The 17,880-nt window shown below is 42.9% G+C and overlaps 1 protein-coding gene across 1 annotated transcript in view; it reads left to right on the top strand.

The window, feature by feature from the left end:
• Nucleotides 1–16,933, top strand: part of rnf220b (ring finger protein 220b) — a 25,351-nt gene extending 8,418 nt beyond the window's left edge. The window contains 11 exon segments of the mRNA XM_071543649.1: nucleotides 9,449–9,575; nucleotides 10,680–10,722; nucleotides 10,829–10,921; nucleotides 11,474–11,516; nucleotides 11,848–11,937; nucleotides 14,553–14,596; nucleotides 14,964–15,051; nucleotides 15,888–15,984; nucleotides 16,336–16,395; nucleotides 16,536–16,624; nucleotides 16,839–16,933. Coding sequence (XP_071399750.1) covers nucleotides 9,449–9,575; nucleotides 10,680–10,722; nucleotides 10,829–10,921; nucleotides 11,474–11,516; nucleotides 11,848–11,937; nucleotides 14,553–14,596; nucleotides 14,964–15,051; nucleotides 15,888–15,984; nucleotides 16,336–16,395; nucleotides 16,536–16,624; nucleotides 16,839–16,933 — 869 coding nt within the window.
• Nucleotides 16,934–17,880: the final 947 nt, after the last annotated feature.

Here is a 17,880-nt window from a genome sequence, read left to right as displayed (position 1 = left end):
AGGTCAAAGAGACACAGGGCACTGAGGTGTCGTGTTTAAAACTAGGGTTACACTGATATATTGATATCGGCCTTTTATTAAGAATCAGATATCGGCCAGTATCACCCACCTCTAACATTATGGATATGATGCCACAAAGTATGCATGCATATGTTTTATTATTATTATCCTCGGTTTCAGAGGAAAGGTTACAGCTCTGTGGTCTAAGGCTCAGAGGCTTTTCTACTCTGCCAAGAACATGAAAATGGTCAAATTAAAAGATATTTAATATCAGCAAAAAATGCTGTCTATCAGCAGCTTCACTCCAAAAAATATCAGTTAACAGTATCTGCCTTAAACAACCTGTACCAGTCAAACCTTATTTAAAACATGTTCTCATCAAAAGTGTAAGTGTATTGTCACAGTGAGCTAAAGTTGGTCTTTTTACTGGTGTAATTGTTTTAATACGTTTAACATAAAGACCAATAAATACTTCTGAATCAAGTCTGTTTTTCCCCTGAGACTCATCTTCTTTTCCATATTACACTGCAATTTGACTCACTGTCTCAGTACTTAACACTTTTGACTATAAGACTATACATTTTTTCATTGCATATAATCAGTTTTATCCAGAATGCCAGTCGCACCAGCTAGACATCCAGCTCCTATATAAACTCTCCCTGCCGGCTCCTGGACACAATGCAGTGTTGCTCTGGGTGGGCTGGATCTGGCTCCAGCACAGTCGCCACTGGAGAGGATCCAGTCTCATTAGCTGCAGCTCAAAGCTCCTGATCAGTCAAGTAGAGGAGACGGAGCTGTGAGCGGCTCCGCGCGGCGCCTGTGTGACCCTATTGAAGGAAAACACAGGGGAGAAGATCTATCCCCGCCGGCGCTGCCACAGGCCGCTTTGTTCTCCCGTGTTCGCTGACGGGGGGGGGGGGGGGGGGGGGGGGATCGGAGGGGCGTATCGACGGGCGCTCACACCGGGCTGCTCTCACCAAGGCGACACAGGGGCGTGCGTACATGCCACACACAAACACACACACACACACACACAAAATTGCGTTTGTTTGTATGCCCAGTTCTACTCTCTTTCTCTCCCACACACACATAACCATTTGGGTGCGTGCATATTCACACTCTCACAGTCTCACACTTTCTCTTTGACACATACACAGACACGCCTACGCACACACACACACACACACACACACACACGCACACACACACACTCGCAGGCACAATAGAACTATCAGCAACAGTGATTTCCAGTCTGATGCGGAGGCTGCATCCTTCCACTCAGCTGAATGTTATATTAAAAGTCCAGTATCTCATTCTCTCAACAAGGGTTCAGGGTTGGGGAGTGGAGCCAGTCCGGTGCTGGGAAACCCCGCTCAGCACCCAGGGACGCTGTGCCCTTTTCCTCAAAAACACACCAAACAAAAACAAAAACATTATTTTCCGCTGACCTTTCTTTACAGCCTAATGATTAAACCACACAATGGGTTTCATCAATCAGGCCATATAGTAGCAAATCTGTTCAGATAGCATTTTTAATGTGCAATTCAAATATTTCATGGATGTAATGCATTTGAAGAGTTAAATACTTTCATATTTTTATGTATTAGGATTTATGTTTGATGCTCCGTTTTGTGGTTCTCTCTCAGGATTGGTCAATCCTATAGTGTCAGTAGTAATTCTAAATAATTCCTTGCATTTATTTTAACATGCTTGGAGTATAAAACAGGCGGGTTATGCCATAAGTGCCAGAAAATGTAGACAGTCACAGGAAAGTTTTAAAAAGAAAATAAGTGTACTTTTCTTTGGATGATAAGTTTTCTTCTTCTGATGTTATAAATCTGACCCTTCTAGTGCTGTAAGCAGGTGAAAACACACACTAAGAATAATTTGCAAATTTAGATTTAGACCTATGTTTTTCTAGATAAAAAATAAAGTTGTACCCCAACATTTCATCACCTTTCAATATTTTCCATGCAAGGAATGTATGGTAAATGAGACTCGAAAGTCAGTGGTTTAAACCTCCCTGATTCCCCTTCCTTTTGTGTGTGGGTTACTGGAGATAATCTGCTCAATAATCTGTATCTTCGCATCTGTCTATCTGAAGATAAAAACCATCGTCATTTGCCGTAATTGTTTTTCCATCCAGGCAGACACAATAACATCCCGTAGGAAGTGTGACTAACCCAAACACGGCAGTATCACAGAGCGCCAGGTGGTTGCGGTCCCCCTCATACCAGCAGTGGTCGACAGTGTGTTTCTGACAGTATCAGATGTTATCTGAAGGAGCTGTGGGGGGGGGGGGAGATGGCTTATCTGTCATGATCCGCAGTGATGAGACTGCAGGGAGGGACGCTGCGGTGTGCTGGTTCCTCACAGCAAAGGCTTCCGCTTCTCACCTGCGCTGCCCAGGCTGCATGTGGGACAGGTGTGTGAGGGGAAGGCAGGTGGGTGTGTTTTCTTCGGCAGAGGGGGGGCGGTGTGTGTGTGTGTGTGTGTGTCAGCAGCCCCAAATTACCTGCTTAACTCTACAAAGGGTGGAAAAATCCACCCTAAAACAGTAACACTGTTAAAAAAAAACAGTTATTTTTGATGCATCTTGTATTTCTGGGTCCATTTTGTTGATGGTGGTTTATTTTTCTTATTTGTGTGAATAACTGGAAAAATGTAGATGTCAGTTCCTCAGAATCAAAGAGTGAGGGCTTCTTCCTAGACTCACCATTTTGCACCCATGTACGACAATCATACAGGGAGAAATCCTTTGTAGAAGAGGAAGAGATACTGATTTCTTTAACAACAGTAGCCTCTAAACACCAGAATGCAATGTTGTGTTTTGAGTAGGAGGCATACATTTCTTCTTCTTTTCAAATTTTTTCTCGTTCTGTTGCTCATACTATGCTATCACTATCACTATTTCTCTCATATACGTAAAACCAACAGCTGGATGCAACAAGCTCACACCCGTTCTCTTGGGGTTGTCGAAAGGCTTTCTGGGAAACGTAGGAAATCACTAACTGAAGTAAAAGTAGACAAGGCAGGTTGAGGGAAAGTGGGTTCACCAAAAAAAGTGAATTACAACACTTCATCACAAAATGAAAACAGCACAAATTGATGATATATAACAAATGTAAGAGTATCTGAGAGTGGAATTTTCCTTTACGGACCCTGCTGCCAAAAACGGTGCCAACCGATCAAATATGTAACAAAGTGCTGGCAGGGTTTTGAGGGCTGTATAGTTGTTGTCTGGCATTATTAAAAGTCTTCGGTGAGTCTGCGTTTCACATTGACACACTGTTTGTTCAGGTCTGTTTGGAAAAGTTGAGTACATGATGCAAGCAACAGAGCAAGCCTCTCATTTTCTCCTTATTAACCACTAATTGAGAGAAAGAGCGAAGGGGGAGAAGAAACTGCGAGAGAAGTGATGAGAGGACGATGGAATAATGAGAGAGAGAGAGAGAGAGAGAGAGAGAGAGAAACAGAGAGAGAGAGAGACACAGACAGAGAGAGAGAGAGAGAGAGAATGTGCGTTAATCAGTGGGTCGAGTAATAGTGATCTGTATTTTGAGAGCCAATCTAATTACTGTCTAACGAGGGACTTTGATTTGTCTATTAGCTTCTGCACATCACCTCATTCACACACATACACAACACACACACACACACACACACTCGCGTACATAAAGTGGTTGAGACAATAATGACAGAAGCTATAGATTTGAATTAATAGCCCAACACTTTATGGTGCACTATAAAGGCCACCTATACCTATACAATGAAACTAGTGCGACATGTTTAATAGAGCTGCTTAAAAGGATTCTTCACCACAAGAAAATATTATTACACTAAATATACATAAAATATAATATAATAATATACTTTAACATCATATTATAATATTTTGTATCACATAATATACGAAATACAGTATAATAAACATACTAAGATACTAGTTTCCTTTACCAGATCAGGTTTCTACATTGTTCTTTTAATGCACGGTGCTAACAATGCTAACAAGCATAGTGTCGCTGTCCGGTGAAAACCTTGTATCTTCCAAAAGGTCAACTTTTCAGGGGCTAAGAAAAGCAGCCTTGTTTTTAGCTTTACCTCCATTACATTTCTGAATGTTATCCAATGGGACTTGAAAAGTTTTTATAAGCCGAAGGATGGTAGAATTTTCTCAACCCATAGAGCAGCATGTAATCCTTCAAAATGAAGAGAAAACGTGAAAATCTCCAAAATTGGAGTTATGGGGTTTTCACATGATGACAGCAGTAGGGAAACTGAAGGACAAAAGTAAAAACTTCTTCCCACTGGTGAAAATTTAGAAGGTAAAGTTAAAGTAAAACTCAATATGTCAAGCGATCGCCTCAAGTGTGGCAAGAGAGGTTCACGTCCTAACAGTGTGATACAGTGTGACAGTGTTGGATCTCTGTATATTTCAGCCTGTCAGGCGGGCACAGGTTGAAGGCATCAGAATGAGTGACAGGCCACCGGTGAACAGCTCTATCCCTGTCCGCTGTCGTTGGCTTCTTGATCCAATATGACTCTACTGATTTTGACAGACAGCAGTCAGCAAATGAATGTCAAAGTTTGGCTTTGGCATTTTGCTGCCCAGAGTATAACCATTATTTCATCTCAACTTTTGGATATGATGATCATATAAAGGCAGGTTTTCGTCATTGTACGTCTGCTATTCCTGAAATTCATGATCAGTATTTCAGAAATACAAGTAGACCCATCCTCAGTAATGTTACTGAAAAAACTGACATTCCTTTATGAGCTCTGCGAGTCAATGCGAGTCTGAGTCAATTCGTCAGAGTAGGTTTCACGTTTTTCAGATGTCAGATATCTCACTTCAGAGCAAAACTCCTAAAATAGATCCTACAGATATTTTCCAATTAGGTGGCTTGTAAGTAGCCTGCTACCAATGCAAATACACAAGGACAGTCCTAACTTTCCCTCCCTCCCACTGCCTTCCTCTCCGGCCACTCCAATCTGTAAGTCAGTATCAAAGATCATTGAGCCATGCATCTCAATGAGGGCCAGATTGATTGGCTAGAGCGCAGCGGAGGCAGGGTTCGATCTCAGCCCTCCGGTCCTGAGAAGGGAAACGTGGACAGAGGGACACAGTCGCACGGCTACCCAGTCCACTCTCCATCAACGAGATGATTGGACAGAGACATGCCGGGCCACGCCCGCACCTGATAGAACAATTGTAGCGAGTAATGGAGAAGATGAGAGAGAGAGAGAGAGAGAGAGAGAGAGAGAGAGAGAGAGAGAGAGAGAGAGAGAGAGATCGGGGGGTTGTGCACTGATTGACCTGTGGTCAGAGGGGTTACATCCATTGATCTGTAGGGCAGAAGAAAAGGGCTTTGGCCTGAGGTGCTTCACAATGAGTCAATTTGAGGTTAGGATTCCTGTCCATTCTCACCAGGAGCTTTTTCATCATCCGATTCCCCGGGACTTACAGCTGCTGTCTCCCATTGCTTGTGGTGGCTCCATGTAATGCACAGAGCACTGGAGAGGCCAAAGGCCAATCAATGTTCTACAAGAGGTTGATACAGATCTTATTAGTCAATGAATGATCATTAGTGGTCTAACGAGACATTGATTTGTGCGAGGGCCAAAGGTTGCGGTGGTTGTGGTGAGTGTCTTTAATACATTAAACACAATTGATTGCAGAGTGGGAGGGGTATTTGTGGAGGATGCTGGAATCAGATTGGACAGTGAGAGATTTGAGGTCAATTTGGGATAGGAAGTATACATTCATTGGCCATTGAATGTGGTTAGGATCGAGCATGGAGCCCAACAGCACATTTGTCTTTTATGTATTACCGGTGTAGCAATTCTGCGATGAATAAAAAGCAGAAAAATCAACTGGAGCAGCAGCCTTTGAAAGCTGAGGAAATGACTCTGCTTATAGCAGATGTGTTACTACAGGGCCTATTATGTTGCTCATTAAATACCCAACCTCTCAATAGGCCATTATTTCCCCAATAAAAAACAGCGGCGGCCTGCATACTTTCCCCTCTCCCCCCTCCGCTTCAGAGGTTAGCTCTACCTCACAGACGGCGAAAAACCCTGACTAATATCCTGCATGTGATGCTTTTAAATAGGAAGCAGGCCGCGGGATAGGGTGGGGTACAGGTGTGGCAGGAGCCAATGGCTTTTATAGCCCTCCATCTCCTCTGAAAGTGTGCCAAGGACCTGCCTACACAACCCACCGCTGCAACATTAGCCGCCAAGCGTTAACTTTACTCCCCCCGCCAATCTCTCCATGCCCACTGGTTATATAGAGTCTGTGCTTGTTATGGCTTTATAGAGGGATTTCTGATGTGCTTAGAGAATTGTTTGATGATTGGGCTAATGATGCCAGTCGGGGTGAGTTGTCTCAGCACTTTATCGCCAAAGAACACAGAAAAACAGATCCAGTCGGCATAAAACCAGCTCCACAGCCTTCGCTGGCTCGCTGTTCATCCTCTGCCATTCAAAGCCGTCCAATCCTCCCCGTGTCAATCAGGATTATACCACGTCCTCAGGTTTTGTCACCGGGGGGACGTTCATCACCATGTCTCCCCTGCAGAACAGCCTTTTCATGCCCCAGCATAATGTCAGCGGGTGACATCCAGGCCTGATGTGATGTGGCATTCACTAAAGGTCACGTTAGGCATCTCCGCTCCGTCTGCATCAGCAGAACTGGCAGCCGTCATATGGGCGCTGGCATCGGCCATTACCCAGGCCCGCGGGGGGACTTGATGCTTTGAGGATTTGTCAGCGGGATTCTGATCTCTCTGTTTCAGTGGCGAGTATTGAACCCCGCATAGTCACTGTACACATCTTGATGCGGAACAACAGAAACTGGCTTTGACCATCAATCATACGAGGGGAAAAGGAGGACTGAGATATCTTGTTTTGTTTCAAAACATGAACTTTACTATCTCATGATGCTCTTGATAGTGAGGATGAGGCAGAGACATATTGCAGTGTTTTGATGGGTTATTCGCCCCAAGGGAGCATTCTCTTCAAATCCATTGGGAGATAAGATAGAGATTGTATTCAGGCATGTTGCTGTATCTGTTTGATTCCTTCCTGACAACAAGAAAGCTATATAAAATCTGATTTACTTTCCATCTAGAACAATTTTAGGGTCAGGCAACATTGTAAATTGATTATGAAAATAGTTCAGTCAATTTTTATGTGACCATAAAGTACAGATAAAAATGGACATGTGGCTCCATTCTGATTCACACATTTTGTTTCAAATGTAAGGGCAACTTAACTACAGTCACAGCTCCCTCCCAAGTGGGACTAGTAGAGGAAGAGAGCAAATGACAGCTGGACAAAGGCTAGACAGCCAGGAAAGAAGGTCTTGAACTGGCGAGACACAAAGATAGAAAAAGGAAACAATCAGAGACACAGAGAGAGTGAATCCATTAGGAGATGGCCCAGTCAAACGCGGCTCAGCCCGACCAAAGAGGGCCAATCCATCCCAGCCAGTTGCCGTAGTGAGGGAACGGTTAACAAGCCCCACAGGCAGGTTTTACAGCCCCCTGTTGTGTGTCTGAGACCCCCCAGGCTGGAGAGGGGCTGAGGCTGACTGATACTGACAGGGTTTATGTGGGCGGGGATGGGGGGGGGCGGGGGATGGGGATGTGTAAAAGCTGGTCGTGAACCAACAACTGTCACTTAACAGAGCACAGCACAAACGCACTGAGTCAGGCCTCAGCGCAAGCATGCAAACACACACACACTCATGTATACATCCAAACACGCACGCTCACACCCCATTAGATTGGATGTTTGTGTGGAGCAGAGGTGAGAGGGAGGGGTGGGGGGGGGGGGGCAGGCTGTAGGGGGAGGAGGGCTTATCCAAAAAGTGGACCAATAAAACACCTGAAAATCAAATCCCATTGCTCTTATCGCGGCGCCACTCAGAGACGTTATCTGTGCAGGTAATGCGGTTATAAATTCAATTTCAGCCCAGAGATTTCATTGTTTACTGACGCCTGCGTGTTCCGGGCGGCGGAGCGCAGAAAGCCCGGGAACGTTCGATGCGTGTCGGGAAAACTCATTTAGGCTTCCGCGAGGGGATGCAAAAAAGGCAGGAGGGGGGGAAAAAACGAGGCGAGCTGTCACTCTCCCAAGGACACCCGACTCCGCTTTCTATTTTCCACCCCATGTTTTATTTAGAGGCCATTTTGTCCTATTTGGTTCCTCATTATGGGGTCTCATAGCTCAACTGATGTCAGGGGACGGCACTTGCCGACAGACATTGGCATCGGAGCTTGTCATGTCGCCGGTCATTTGGAGTGGAGCTGAGGTGAAGTGTTAGTCCGGTGTTCAGATAATAAGGTCCTCAAGGAAGTTCAGTCCACTGTGCTCCACACACCAGTGTGGGGTCAGAAACTGTCACAAACACTCACCTGTTTGTAATGTTGCGTATTAAAAAATGTTAAATTGTGATAGCCAGCTCTGTCATTTGTTTTCCCTTGACTGTGCAGAGATGGGAAATTAGGTGCATCTTGCCTACTAGCTCTCTCTGTGTGATTGATGGCTTTCAGGAGTAAATCACCTCATCTACTAGGTAAAATCTTGATATAGTAGAGCTCCTCTGGCTCCCAGCTGGCTGCTTATGGCAGTAATCCATCAGTGGGGCCCAATGGGCCGAGTGGCCCTCCTGGGTAATGTTCCTATTGACAGCCTATGATGTCAACACACTGACAGCAGGGGGCCGTAGTAGTGTGTCTCTGTGTGTGTGTAACCTTATTTTACTCTCTCTCCCACTGTCTGTCAATAGTACAGATAGGTCTACTGCACACACACACACCACACACACACACACACACACACACACACACACACAAGGAAGGCTGTCCTCGACTAAAGAAATCCTAAGCTGACTAATAGTCCTACAATTTTATGAGCAAATCAAATGCTCTTTTCATTCGATAAATCTGAATATTTTGCTTGTCCTACATTATTGTTCTCCTGCAAATTCGTGCAGGCATGCAAACTGACGCTTAGATTTTGTATTTATCACAGACAGCCAATACTTATTTCTGAATAATGTAGTGATGATAAAGAAATGTAGCTCAGCATTAATAGGCAAACTGCAATTTTCAAACTGGCCCCATCAAGTAAAAAAGTCTTTGTTGATCAAAACCCTTACTAACTTAATACTTGACTAATTGAGTAAAAGGGCCCTTCACACAAGACAGACACAAAACACTATACTGTCTCTCTATCCTCTACAGTATATTTATCTTAACTAAATCTTCCCAAAACCTCTCTCATAATCATTTTTGTGTATGTGCGTCTGTGTTTAACCTTATTTTACCTTCCTCTACTTTGTATCACATCGATACTTCACACACACTCAGAGACTCACACATGAGCCAAGACAATATGAAAACCGTAATATATTTTTCCTCTAATCCCTCTTTTTACGCAGACAAGGTGAAGGCTCTGTATGACTCCCAGGCTCCGGTGTGTCCGGTGTGCCAGGCCATGCTGCGGCCAGGAGAGCTGCAGGATCACATGGAGCAGGAGCTGGTCAAGCTCGCCCAGCTACAAATCAGGTGCCACACTACTGAATCACACACTGGCATCGTCTGACTTCACTCCGATCACAATATAACCCAGTACATGTTCTCTGTCTGTCTCTGTCTCATTTTACATTAAGCCATTTTAGTGCACGCTTTTATCCAAAGCACCTCACAGATTCAAACCTCTAACCCTAGCAGTGTTGGTGTCAAGCTCTCCATCATCAACTCCATTCTCTATTTTTTATTTTTTTTGTATTTTCCCCCAAAATTGCTTCCTTTCATTTCTCTATCTGTCATTTTCCTCCTGCTTTCCTCCTTACTTATTTGCATCCCAGACTTTCTATTCTGTTTGGCTTTCAGGTGTGTTGGTGATAATTAATTTTTGACAGATACTGTAGCTGCAGGGAACCCCCCCCCCCCCCCCCCCCCCCCTTCCCATCCTCCCCTGGTGGTGTCTCCCGTCTTCTCCGTCACCTGAGTGCAATGTTTACAAGCTGCCTCATTGTTCTCTACATATTTCATATAAGAGCCTCCGGCCTTGAGGCGACAAATCATACAGCAGGCAAATAATGTCCCGCTAATGGCTGCTTTGAGCCTTACACACACACACACACACACACACAAAGGAACACACAGACAAGGACCCAGTAATGCACACAGACACACACACACACACACGCACACACGCCTACACACACATTACCTGCTGCTTAGACCAGAAGAATGATTCCTCCAATAAAGACATTACACTCCAAATCTGCTTAACGACCGCTCCGTGGACAGTAATGGTTTCAAATTGAACTTGGCCCCCGGGGACACTGTGTGTGTGTGTGTGTGTGTGTGTGTGTGTGTGTGTGTGTGGGTGTGTGTGTGTGTACAGTAGCTTCGTGATAGACATAAAGTGGGAGAGAGTAAAATGAGGTTATACACAGACACAAATACAAATATACACAAGATAAAGAGGTTATTTGGGAGATGATATTTTACTATCGTGTGTGTGTATGTTGTAGGGGGAGATACCGTAGTGTGATTTGTGTGTGTGTGTGTGAGCGTGTGTGTGTGTCTTTCTGTGTCTCTGAAAGAAAAGCCTGTCCAGCTTGATTAATATGAGCTTTTGTTCCCCTCTTTTCTCCACAGTGCCACTCCAGCACAGCGCGACCATCTCATCGGGACGCCCAAGGTAAACAGTGCGGTGACATCTTCATGAGTTTCAGGTCAACTCGCTCTCTGTCACCCTGCCTTTAATGCTCTCTCTCTCTCCTTTCTCTCTCCTTTTTTGTCCATAGTCTCTCTCTCTCTCTCTGCACATAAAGCGTGAAGGGGGTTCTCCCACCTCTCCGCCTCGACCGGCAGAGGACGTCCACTCCGACCGATACCAGGTATGAGGAAAAATAATAAAATCCATCTGAATCTTGTGTTAGATTTAGAAAATAACATGATTGTACATATAAGTGTACACAATTTCCACAGGGGCTTGGTTTTAGAAGTAAAACAAAATCTTATAAATAATGTTTGAACAAAGACTTTCATTTCCCAAAGATGTAACACTGCAGTCATGTAAATAGAATAAAACTGACTGAGTTGGCACCCAAAAACGTAAATATGTTATATTTTTGAAACCAGGTTGATTTCATTTATTGGAAATAGTTAATGTAAAATATTAAATATACTGTATGTGCATGATTTCTTCCTTTATATTGCCTCATTGATTGAAGTAGATCACAACATGAATTAAGCTACACAGCTGTCAAAATTAAAGCATCCAGTAATATCCTGCTGCCATCTACTGAGCTTCTGTTCATTTATTATTCATTTATTATTCATTTATGAGAGAAATTCATTTCAAAAGCAATGTGACACACAAGATGTAAAAAAAAACTGTAAGTGTTTTAACATTGTTGAGTCTTCTAATCCCTGACTGTTTTCCACAGACTTTTCTCCGTGTGAGAGCCAACAGACACACCAGACTAAATGGTATGTTGATGTTGATGCACGCAGACTTTACTTAACGTTGTTGAACTGTTGTGTGTTTCATTGCTGTCCAGAGAGAGTTCACACAGTGGACTTTCTTTTAAATCGTAATTAAATGAACAAATTCTGTACAGATTCATGAAGTGAGGAGTCTAATATTGTAGCTTCCTCTGTTCACACCGATGCGAACAGTTGTGTGTTTGGTCCGGTCCCCCCCCCCCCCCTCCATTCGTTGAGATATCACCCCTTTCCCACACCGCCTCCACTGACCTAGCGCCCACACGAGCAGAGGAGCTATTAACCTTTCAACTTTGACCTCTTGATATGTTAACAGTCGATGACCTCTGCTGGTGCAGGTGCTACGTCAAATCCGCCCCATTACGCCCCCACAGCGCAGGAGCCCACCTAGACTGCACACAAGCTGGTAAGACGCACCGAGAAGCACTTTTCATTCCCACACTCACTTTATGAACCCGCTCCCTCAGGATACGGTTCAGTGGCCAAGTCCTGGATTTGAGCTGATGTAAGTTTAAGTACATGTTTAAGGAGGAAGCATTTAAAATGGGTGATTTTTAGCTTTTCCTACAATTTCATGTAATTGCCTTGAGTCTATGAATCACACCTGTGAAGTTCTTCAAGTAAAAATTATTTGTAAATATTTTTAGTATTCTCTCGCCTAAAGGGCTACAAACCATTTTTGGGGAATTTCTAGTAGCCAGAAAAAGCTATTACTCTGATTGGCTGGCAGTGTTAGACCCCAAATATTATTTAAGTTTTATCATAATTTAGGTTTATTACCATGCAGTTCAATGTGTAGAACATCAATTCGTTTTTTCACGTGATTTTGCCTGTTAGCAGATATTGTTATATATCAGTATTGAAATTATTTTCTTTAATTGTTGTGATCATTGTGTCCATATTGCCCAGTTCGACCCTCAAATAGCATGAAGTTGCCTCCACCCTCAGCTTGATCTGTTTCACTGTACTGAGCAGCAAAAAGACGTGACAAAATAAGTGTTTTGCTACCAAATGACATGTGTCCTGTTTGTAAAAAGGGACTCAAAATGAAAACAATGGTACTTTTTAAAGGACAGTAGGTATCTTAAGTCTTAGGTTGACGAAATATTTTACAAATTGATAGAAGAAATATCTATATTTCTTCAGGCAATGTTTTTTTTCCTCCAAAATGGATATATAGCATTTTGAAGATGAGTTCTTCAAATATTCCTATTAGACTTATTAGTAATATTATAGCGTCCCAGCCCCCTGTGACACTGAATAGGAATAAGCAGGTAAAGACTCAGTGTCCCTGCACTGATATAAACCTGTAGAGCTACACAGCATACTTGCAGCTGTGGCTGACACTGTAGACATCTTACTACTGTTATTATTACCATCTCCACTCTCTGGCTCTTAGCTGACTCTTCAAACTGCCAGATCTGTCGAGGTCTGTTAGCCTTTATTGGGCCTTATAACAGGACAGCATAATGAGCTTCTAAATACACGTCAGGGAGGAAAGGAGAGGAGAAAGAGAGGAGGAGGAGGGGGGGGGGTCTCCTCTGTTGGTTAATCAACCTCTCTCTCTCTCTCTCCTCTCTCCTCTGTTTGATGAGCTCCTCCTCATCTATGACCGTCTCTTTAACCCTCATTACGTTCGCTGGGATGGTGGCGCTCGGGTCACGGCCGCCGGCTCCCTGTCCGTCCCCCCGGGGCCACTGTCATCCAGCTGGAATTAGAGGGCCCTAAAACTTAATGTCCCCTTATGCAATCTGCAGTCAGTCAGGGCGCAGCGAGAGGGAGAGGAGGTGCAGTTGGTGTTCTGCCGTGTTAACTTTTATATTACTGTCTATGGGAGGAAGTGGGTGGAAGAGGGAGGAGTGACAACTAGGGAAATCTGAAGGAGATATGGGAACTTTTTGCCCCAACTGTCAGAAAAAAGTTAAAAAAAACTACACGCCCCAAAGTTGTGGTGTGTAGGGAGCACCAACCCACACCTGTACCTCCTGGATCTATGTATGACTGTACTTCAGACTGTACCTGGCTCTTTGTATGCTTGTATTATGTAAGAAAACAAGGATATGTCCACACCCACATGGTAAATTTGGCTCAAACTCTCTTAAACTCTCAAACACAAATAGTGTGATTATTACATTCCTCCACCATGAAAGGATTATGTGACAATAGCACAGATGCGGCACTCCATTTTTAAGTGGTCGTCACATGAAACGGTCAGCTAACAGGTTAAATTTAGGCAAGTAAAAGTAAAACAACACTGGTTAAGGGTTGGTTTGGGTTAAGGTTAGGGTCGGGTTTAGGCAACTAAAACAAGGTAGTTAAGGTTGGGGAAAGGTTTTGGTCATCATTAAATAAGAAAAACTTTTGCTGAAAATGAAAAGTTGAATCCAGCTCACCACGCTATTTCAAAATCCTTTCATGGTGGGGAAACGTATTTCTCTAGCTTTTTGTGTACAGAGCACATTATTTCCATTTTAAGACATTGTGCTCATTTCACCTTAACTCATGGGACCAGGCTGAATGAATGAGCTTTGTCTCAGGTTTGTGGGTTTAAAAAATTATAGACAAGAAGAAACCAAAAAGAGCTTGCACCCTGATAAAAAGGTAGAAGTCTAGAAGAGGCCAACTGATGCAACGAAAGGATTGGTATTCATTTACATAAGTTGCAAAAGTGACAAAAAGTGCAAAAATTGAAAAAGTGCCCAAACAGAAAACATTTCAGTCAGTACACCATCGTCAGTTGCTGGTGCAGCAGGAGAGAATAATATCAACTGTGAAAAAATAACTCAACACTAGCATTGCAATACCTTTGTGTATTTATTGCTGTGTTTAGTGTGGATAACTCAGCAATAAATACTGCACACACTCTATTGCAATGCACTTGTGGCATGGACGTCCTCTTTTTCACTATTTACAACTACAAAATGCAGCACAGCTCTCATTTAAAGTAACTGCATCTCCATTATTCCATCATATTGGTTTTGCATGTTTCTCTTGACCCTGTCACTTTCTGTCTGTCCACAGTCAGGATTGGCAAGCTGAAGAGGAGGAAACCAGAAGAGGGACAGGTACGTTCTGTGTTTGTTTTTCAGTGAGAAAATGACAGGTGGATATTGTTGAATCCCTGGCATTTTTATTGTAATCTGAGATGAACATATACGAGATGTAGCCGGTACATTTTACCAAGAGACGTTGGATTAAGAGAACATTGGTGGTCCGACCCGCTGACGTTGTTCGCTGCCTTTGTTCACTTCACATCAGGATCACTGTCAGCTCTGTGTGTATCCATGTGAAAAGACTGCTGGCATTGGTTCACAGCTATGAAAACACAGTAGCAGATACGTAGCCAAAGGCTATGGGAGACATATGGACATATTCATGTGTGTGTGTGTGTGTGTATGTGTGTGTGTGTGTGTGTGTGTGTGTGTGTGTTAGGAGGGTTCTGCGGACCTGGTACCATTGGAGGATGAGTGGAATGAGAGGAGAAGGATACAGATGACGTCTATACTGGGCGGGTTCAAAGGTAAGCATAAAGTGGTTTGTCTGCGTTTGTGTGTGTGCACATGTGCTTGTTCATGTGTAAATGTGTGTGTGTGTGTGTGTGTAAATATGTGTGTGTAAGCCATCGAGGTACCCGTGTGTATGATCTTGTTCAGTGGAGGGTGTATAATGTGACTGAGTGGCAGTTGAAAAATCACTGAACTTTTCAGTCCCGATTACAGCGTGGCAGGATGCCTTGAAGGTTAGGTTAAAAGTAACGGTTTCCTTTACCCAAGAAGAAAGATCTGACCTGCAAACCTGTTCAGACACAGAGAGCGACAGAAGGAAACAGACAGAGGAAGGGGGAGACAGAGAAAGAGGGGGTAGCGTAACATTTCATGAATCCAAAATTCACCTGATCGAAATAAGAACAAGAAATGAGAACAAACCACTTCTCCTGGTTTATCCTTGAACAAGCAGCCTTACCACACAATTAACTGTACGACACCTGAAGTATTAAGAGTTTAGATGTTAATGTGAAAATGTCTGTGCAAGAAATTAAGCTTTAAGCAATTATATGCATTAAGTGTATCATTAAGTGAATCCTTCATGCAACTTGTTTAGCAGATCTTTGTGCTCCATTCATGTTTTTATCAGACAGTCAAAGACGTGAAACTCACAGATTGAACCCCAGTTTTTGCACTTTTCCACCCTCCCCTATCCACTCCTTGTCTTTGTGCTGAAAATCATACTTATATCCTTTTTTTGCCTCACTATTCAGAGAATTGCTTCTCTCCATGCTGCATGCTAATAGTAACCTTTTGGAAGAAGAATTGAATTCCTTTATTGAACAAGTTTTCTCTATCAATGTCCCATCAGGTGCGGTGCTGGTGAGCACTACCTCTAAGGAGTGTCGGGACAGCGATGCCGACCTGGACGTGGATGGAGATGATACTCTGGAGTACGGCAGAGCGCAGTATCCTTTAGACTGAGCACACACAGCAACACAGCATTTCATACTGAAGCTTATAGTGGACTGAGCCAAATCGGGTACAATCTAAGTGAACTTTTAAAGCAATGATGCACAAAAATGCCATTATATTTTCCTTCCTTATATCTCGCTTTTGATTTCACATTTTGTACCCAAACAATGATGACTTAAAAAGTTTCTATTGCCTTGAAAAGTTGGCCTTTACTGACTGAAACACAAACTCCTTTACCTTTAGAAAACAATGATATACAATATTTTTCTGCATTTTACAGGTTAGATAAATGGCTTACTTGTTGTTAGCTCCATACTGTTCTGTTTCCTAAGCTTTGTTCTCAGATACACAGAGACAGATGTAATCCCCTGCTCAGGAGAAAGCTCCAAGGAGACAACAGTGAAGTATGTGTCCCACTTAATACCATTGTTGTGACTAAATTCATTCACACTGGATACAAAATTAGATATGAATTAATCATACAATATATTGCATTTCATATGTCATACTGAATGATTTGTCTTGCTTTTTTGTCTTTATGTAGCTTTTGAATGTGTTTTATTGTGTTTTGCAGTAGCAGCACATTGCCTGATTCCAGAGTAAACCTAGAATTTCCCAAATGGTCAAATGAGGGTGAGTCAAACTAATTGCAAATTAATGTATTTTGAAACTAGAATATTTGATTGATTAAATAAAAAGGGCTTTTGGGAATTTTATAACCTCAGATCTTGGGCTAGACATTAATGATTTGATGGTTATTTTGGAGTAAAATCCTTCTGTAATATAAAATTTACACACTTATTTATCTATTTATTTACTTGTTTGTTTTGTTTTTTTGTTTATTCAGGGAGTCCATCTACCAGCAGTGGAGAGAGTACCAAGGTGGACGGCAGCATAGCTGGTCTACCCAAAACTTGTAAAAACACTGAGATAGAGACGTAAGTTTATTACAACTTTGTCCCATCACCTTGTCAGGTTGATATCCAGTGTATTCTTCCTCGACTGTTGTTTACATGTTACTGCAGGCAAAACGTCAGGGGATGAGTTAGTCTATCAAAGCATTATTACTTAGACATTTTTTATATCTATTCAAACTCTTTTTATAGAACTTGAGTGCATGTTTTATATGTAGTTCACACACAATAGCATGTCGTGTGCATGAGTTAGTCCTTTAGTCCTAAGTGAAATAAGTTTCACTGTTTATGTGAAACAGTGCTTCTTTTCTTTTTGTCGAGTCTGTCTTAGTCTGTATTTACTTACCTTTTAAGATCTTGTCTTTTTGTGATATAAGTTCTGTTTCTTTTTAACATTTTCAGCACCAGGCTCAGTACAATAAAAGTCAGTTAAACATCAATCAATGCTTAGTTGCCACAAAAACATTGTCCTTTCCCACAGGATGGCCACTCCCGGTCTCCGTAGATTTCCGGTTAGGGCATTAATATGCAAATTGACAGCTCTGCGGTCACAGGTGTGCCTTTACTGGGTATTTTACGACAGATTCAGGCGTGAATCAGCCAATCAGCGCTGAGGACCAGACCTATCCGTTTCTCTAACGTATGTTTTGGCTTCCCAGCTGACGTATTATATATTTTGTGTGTATCATATCAGTGTAGGCTACCTGCCCCGCTGCCACCGGTGCAGAATACAATACTATATCAATGTGATGATATCATCAATCAAGGTGATAGGAGGCGACGCGTGCACTGTACACACATTTCATCACAGTTAATGCCTTGTATCCCGTCTTCCTTGCCGTACAGTATGTTTGCGCGGATATAGCCTACTCTATCCTGTAAGTGTGTGTGTGTGTGTGTGTGTGTGTAGCTCTGTGAGGACACTGACACCTGCCCCCCCTCCTCCTCCTCTGCCTATGATAAATGAGACAGCGA

This window comes from Centroberyx affinis, unplaced genomic scaffold, assembly GCF_046629955.1.
Source record: "Centroberyx affinis isolate AG114_WGS23_722 - 3 ecotype Tasmania unplaced genomic scaffold, CSIRO-AGI_Caff_v1 ptg004359l_1, whole genome shotgun sequence".
Lineage (NCBI taxonomy): Eukaryota > Metazoa > Chordata > Actinopteri > Beryciformes > Berycidae > Centroberyx > Centroberyx affinis.
The sequence above is the reverse complement of the archived record's forward strand: the minus strand, read 5'-3'. Positions and strand labels throughout refer to the sequence as shown.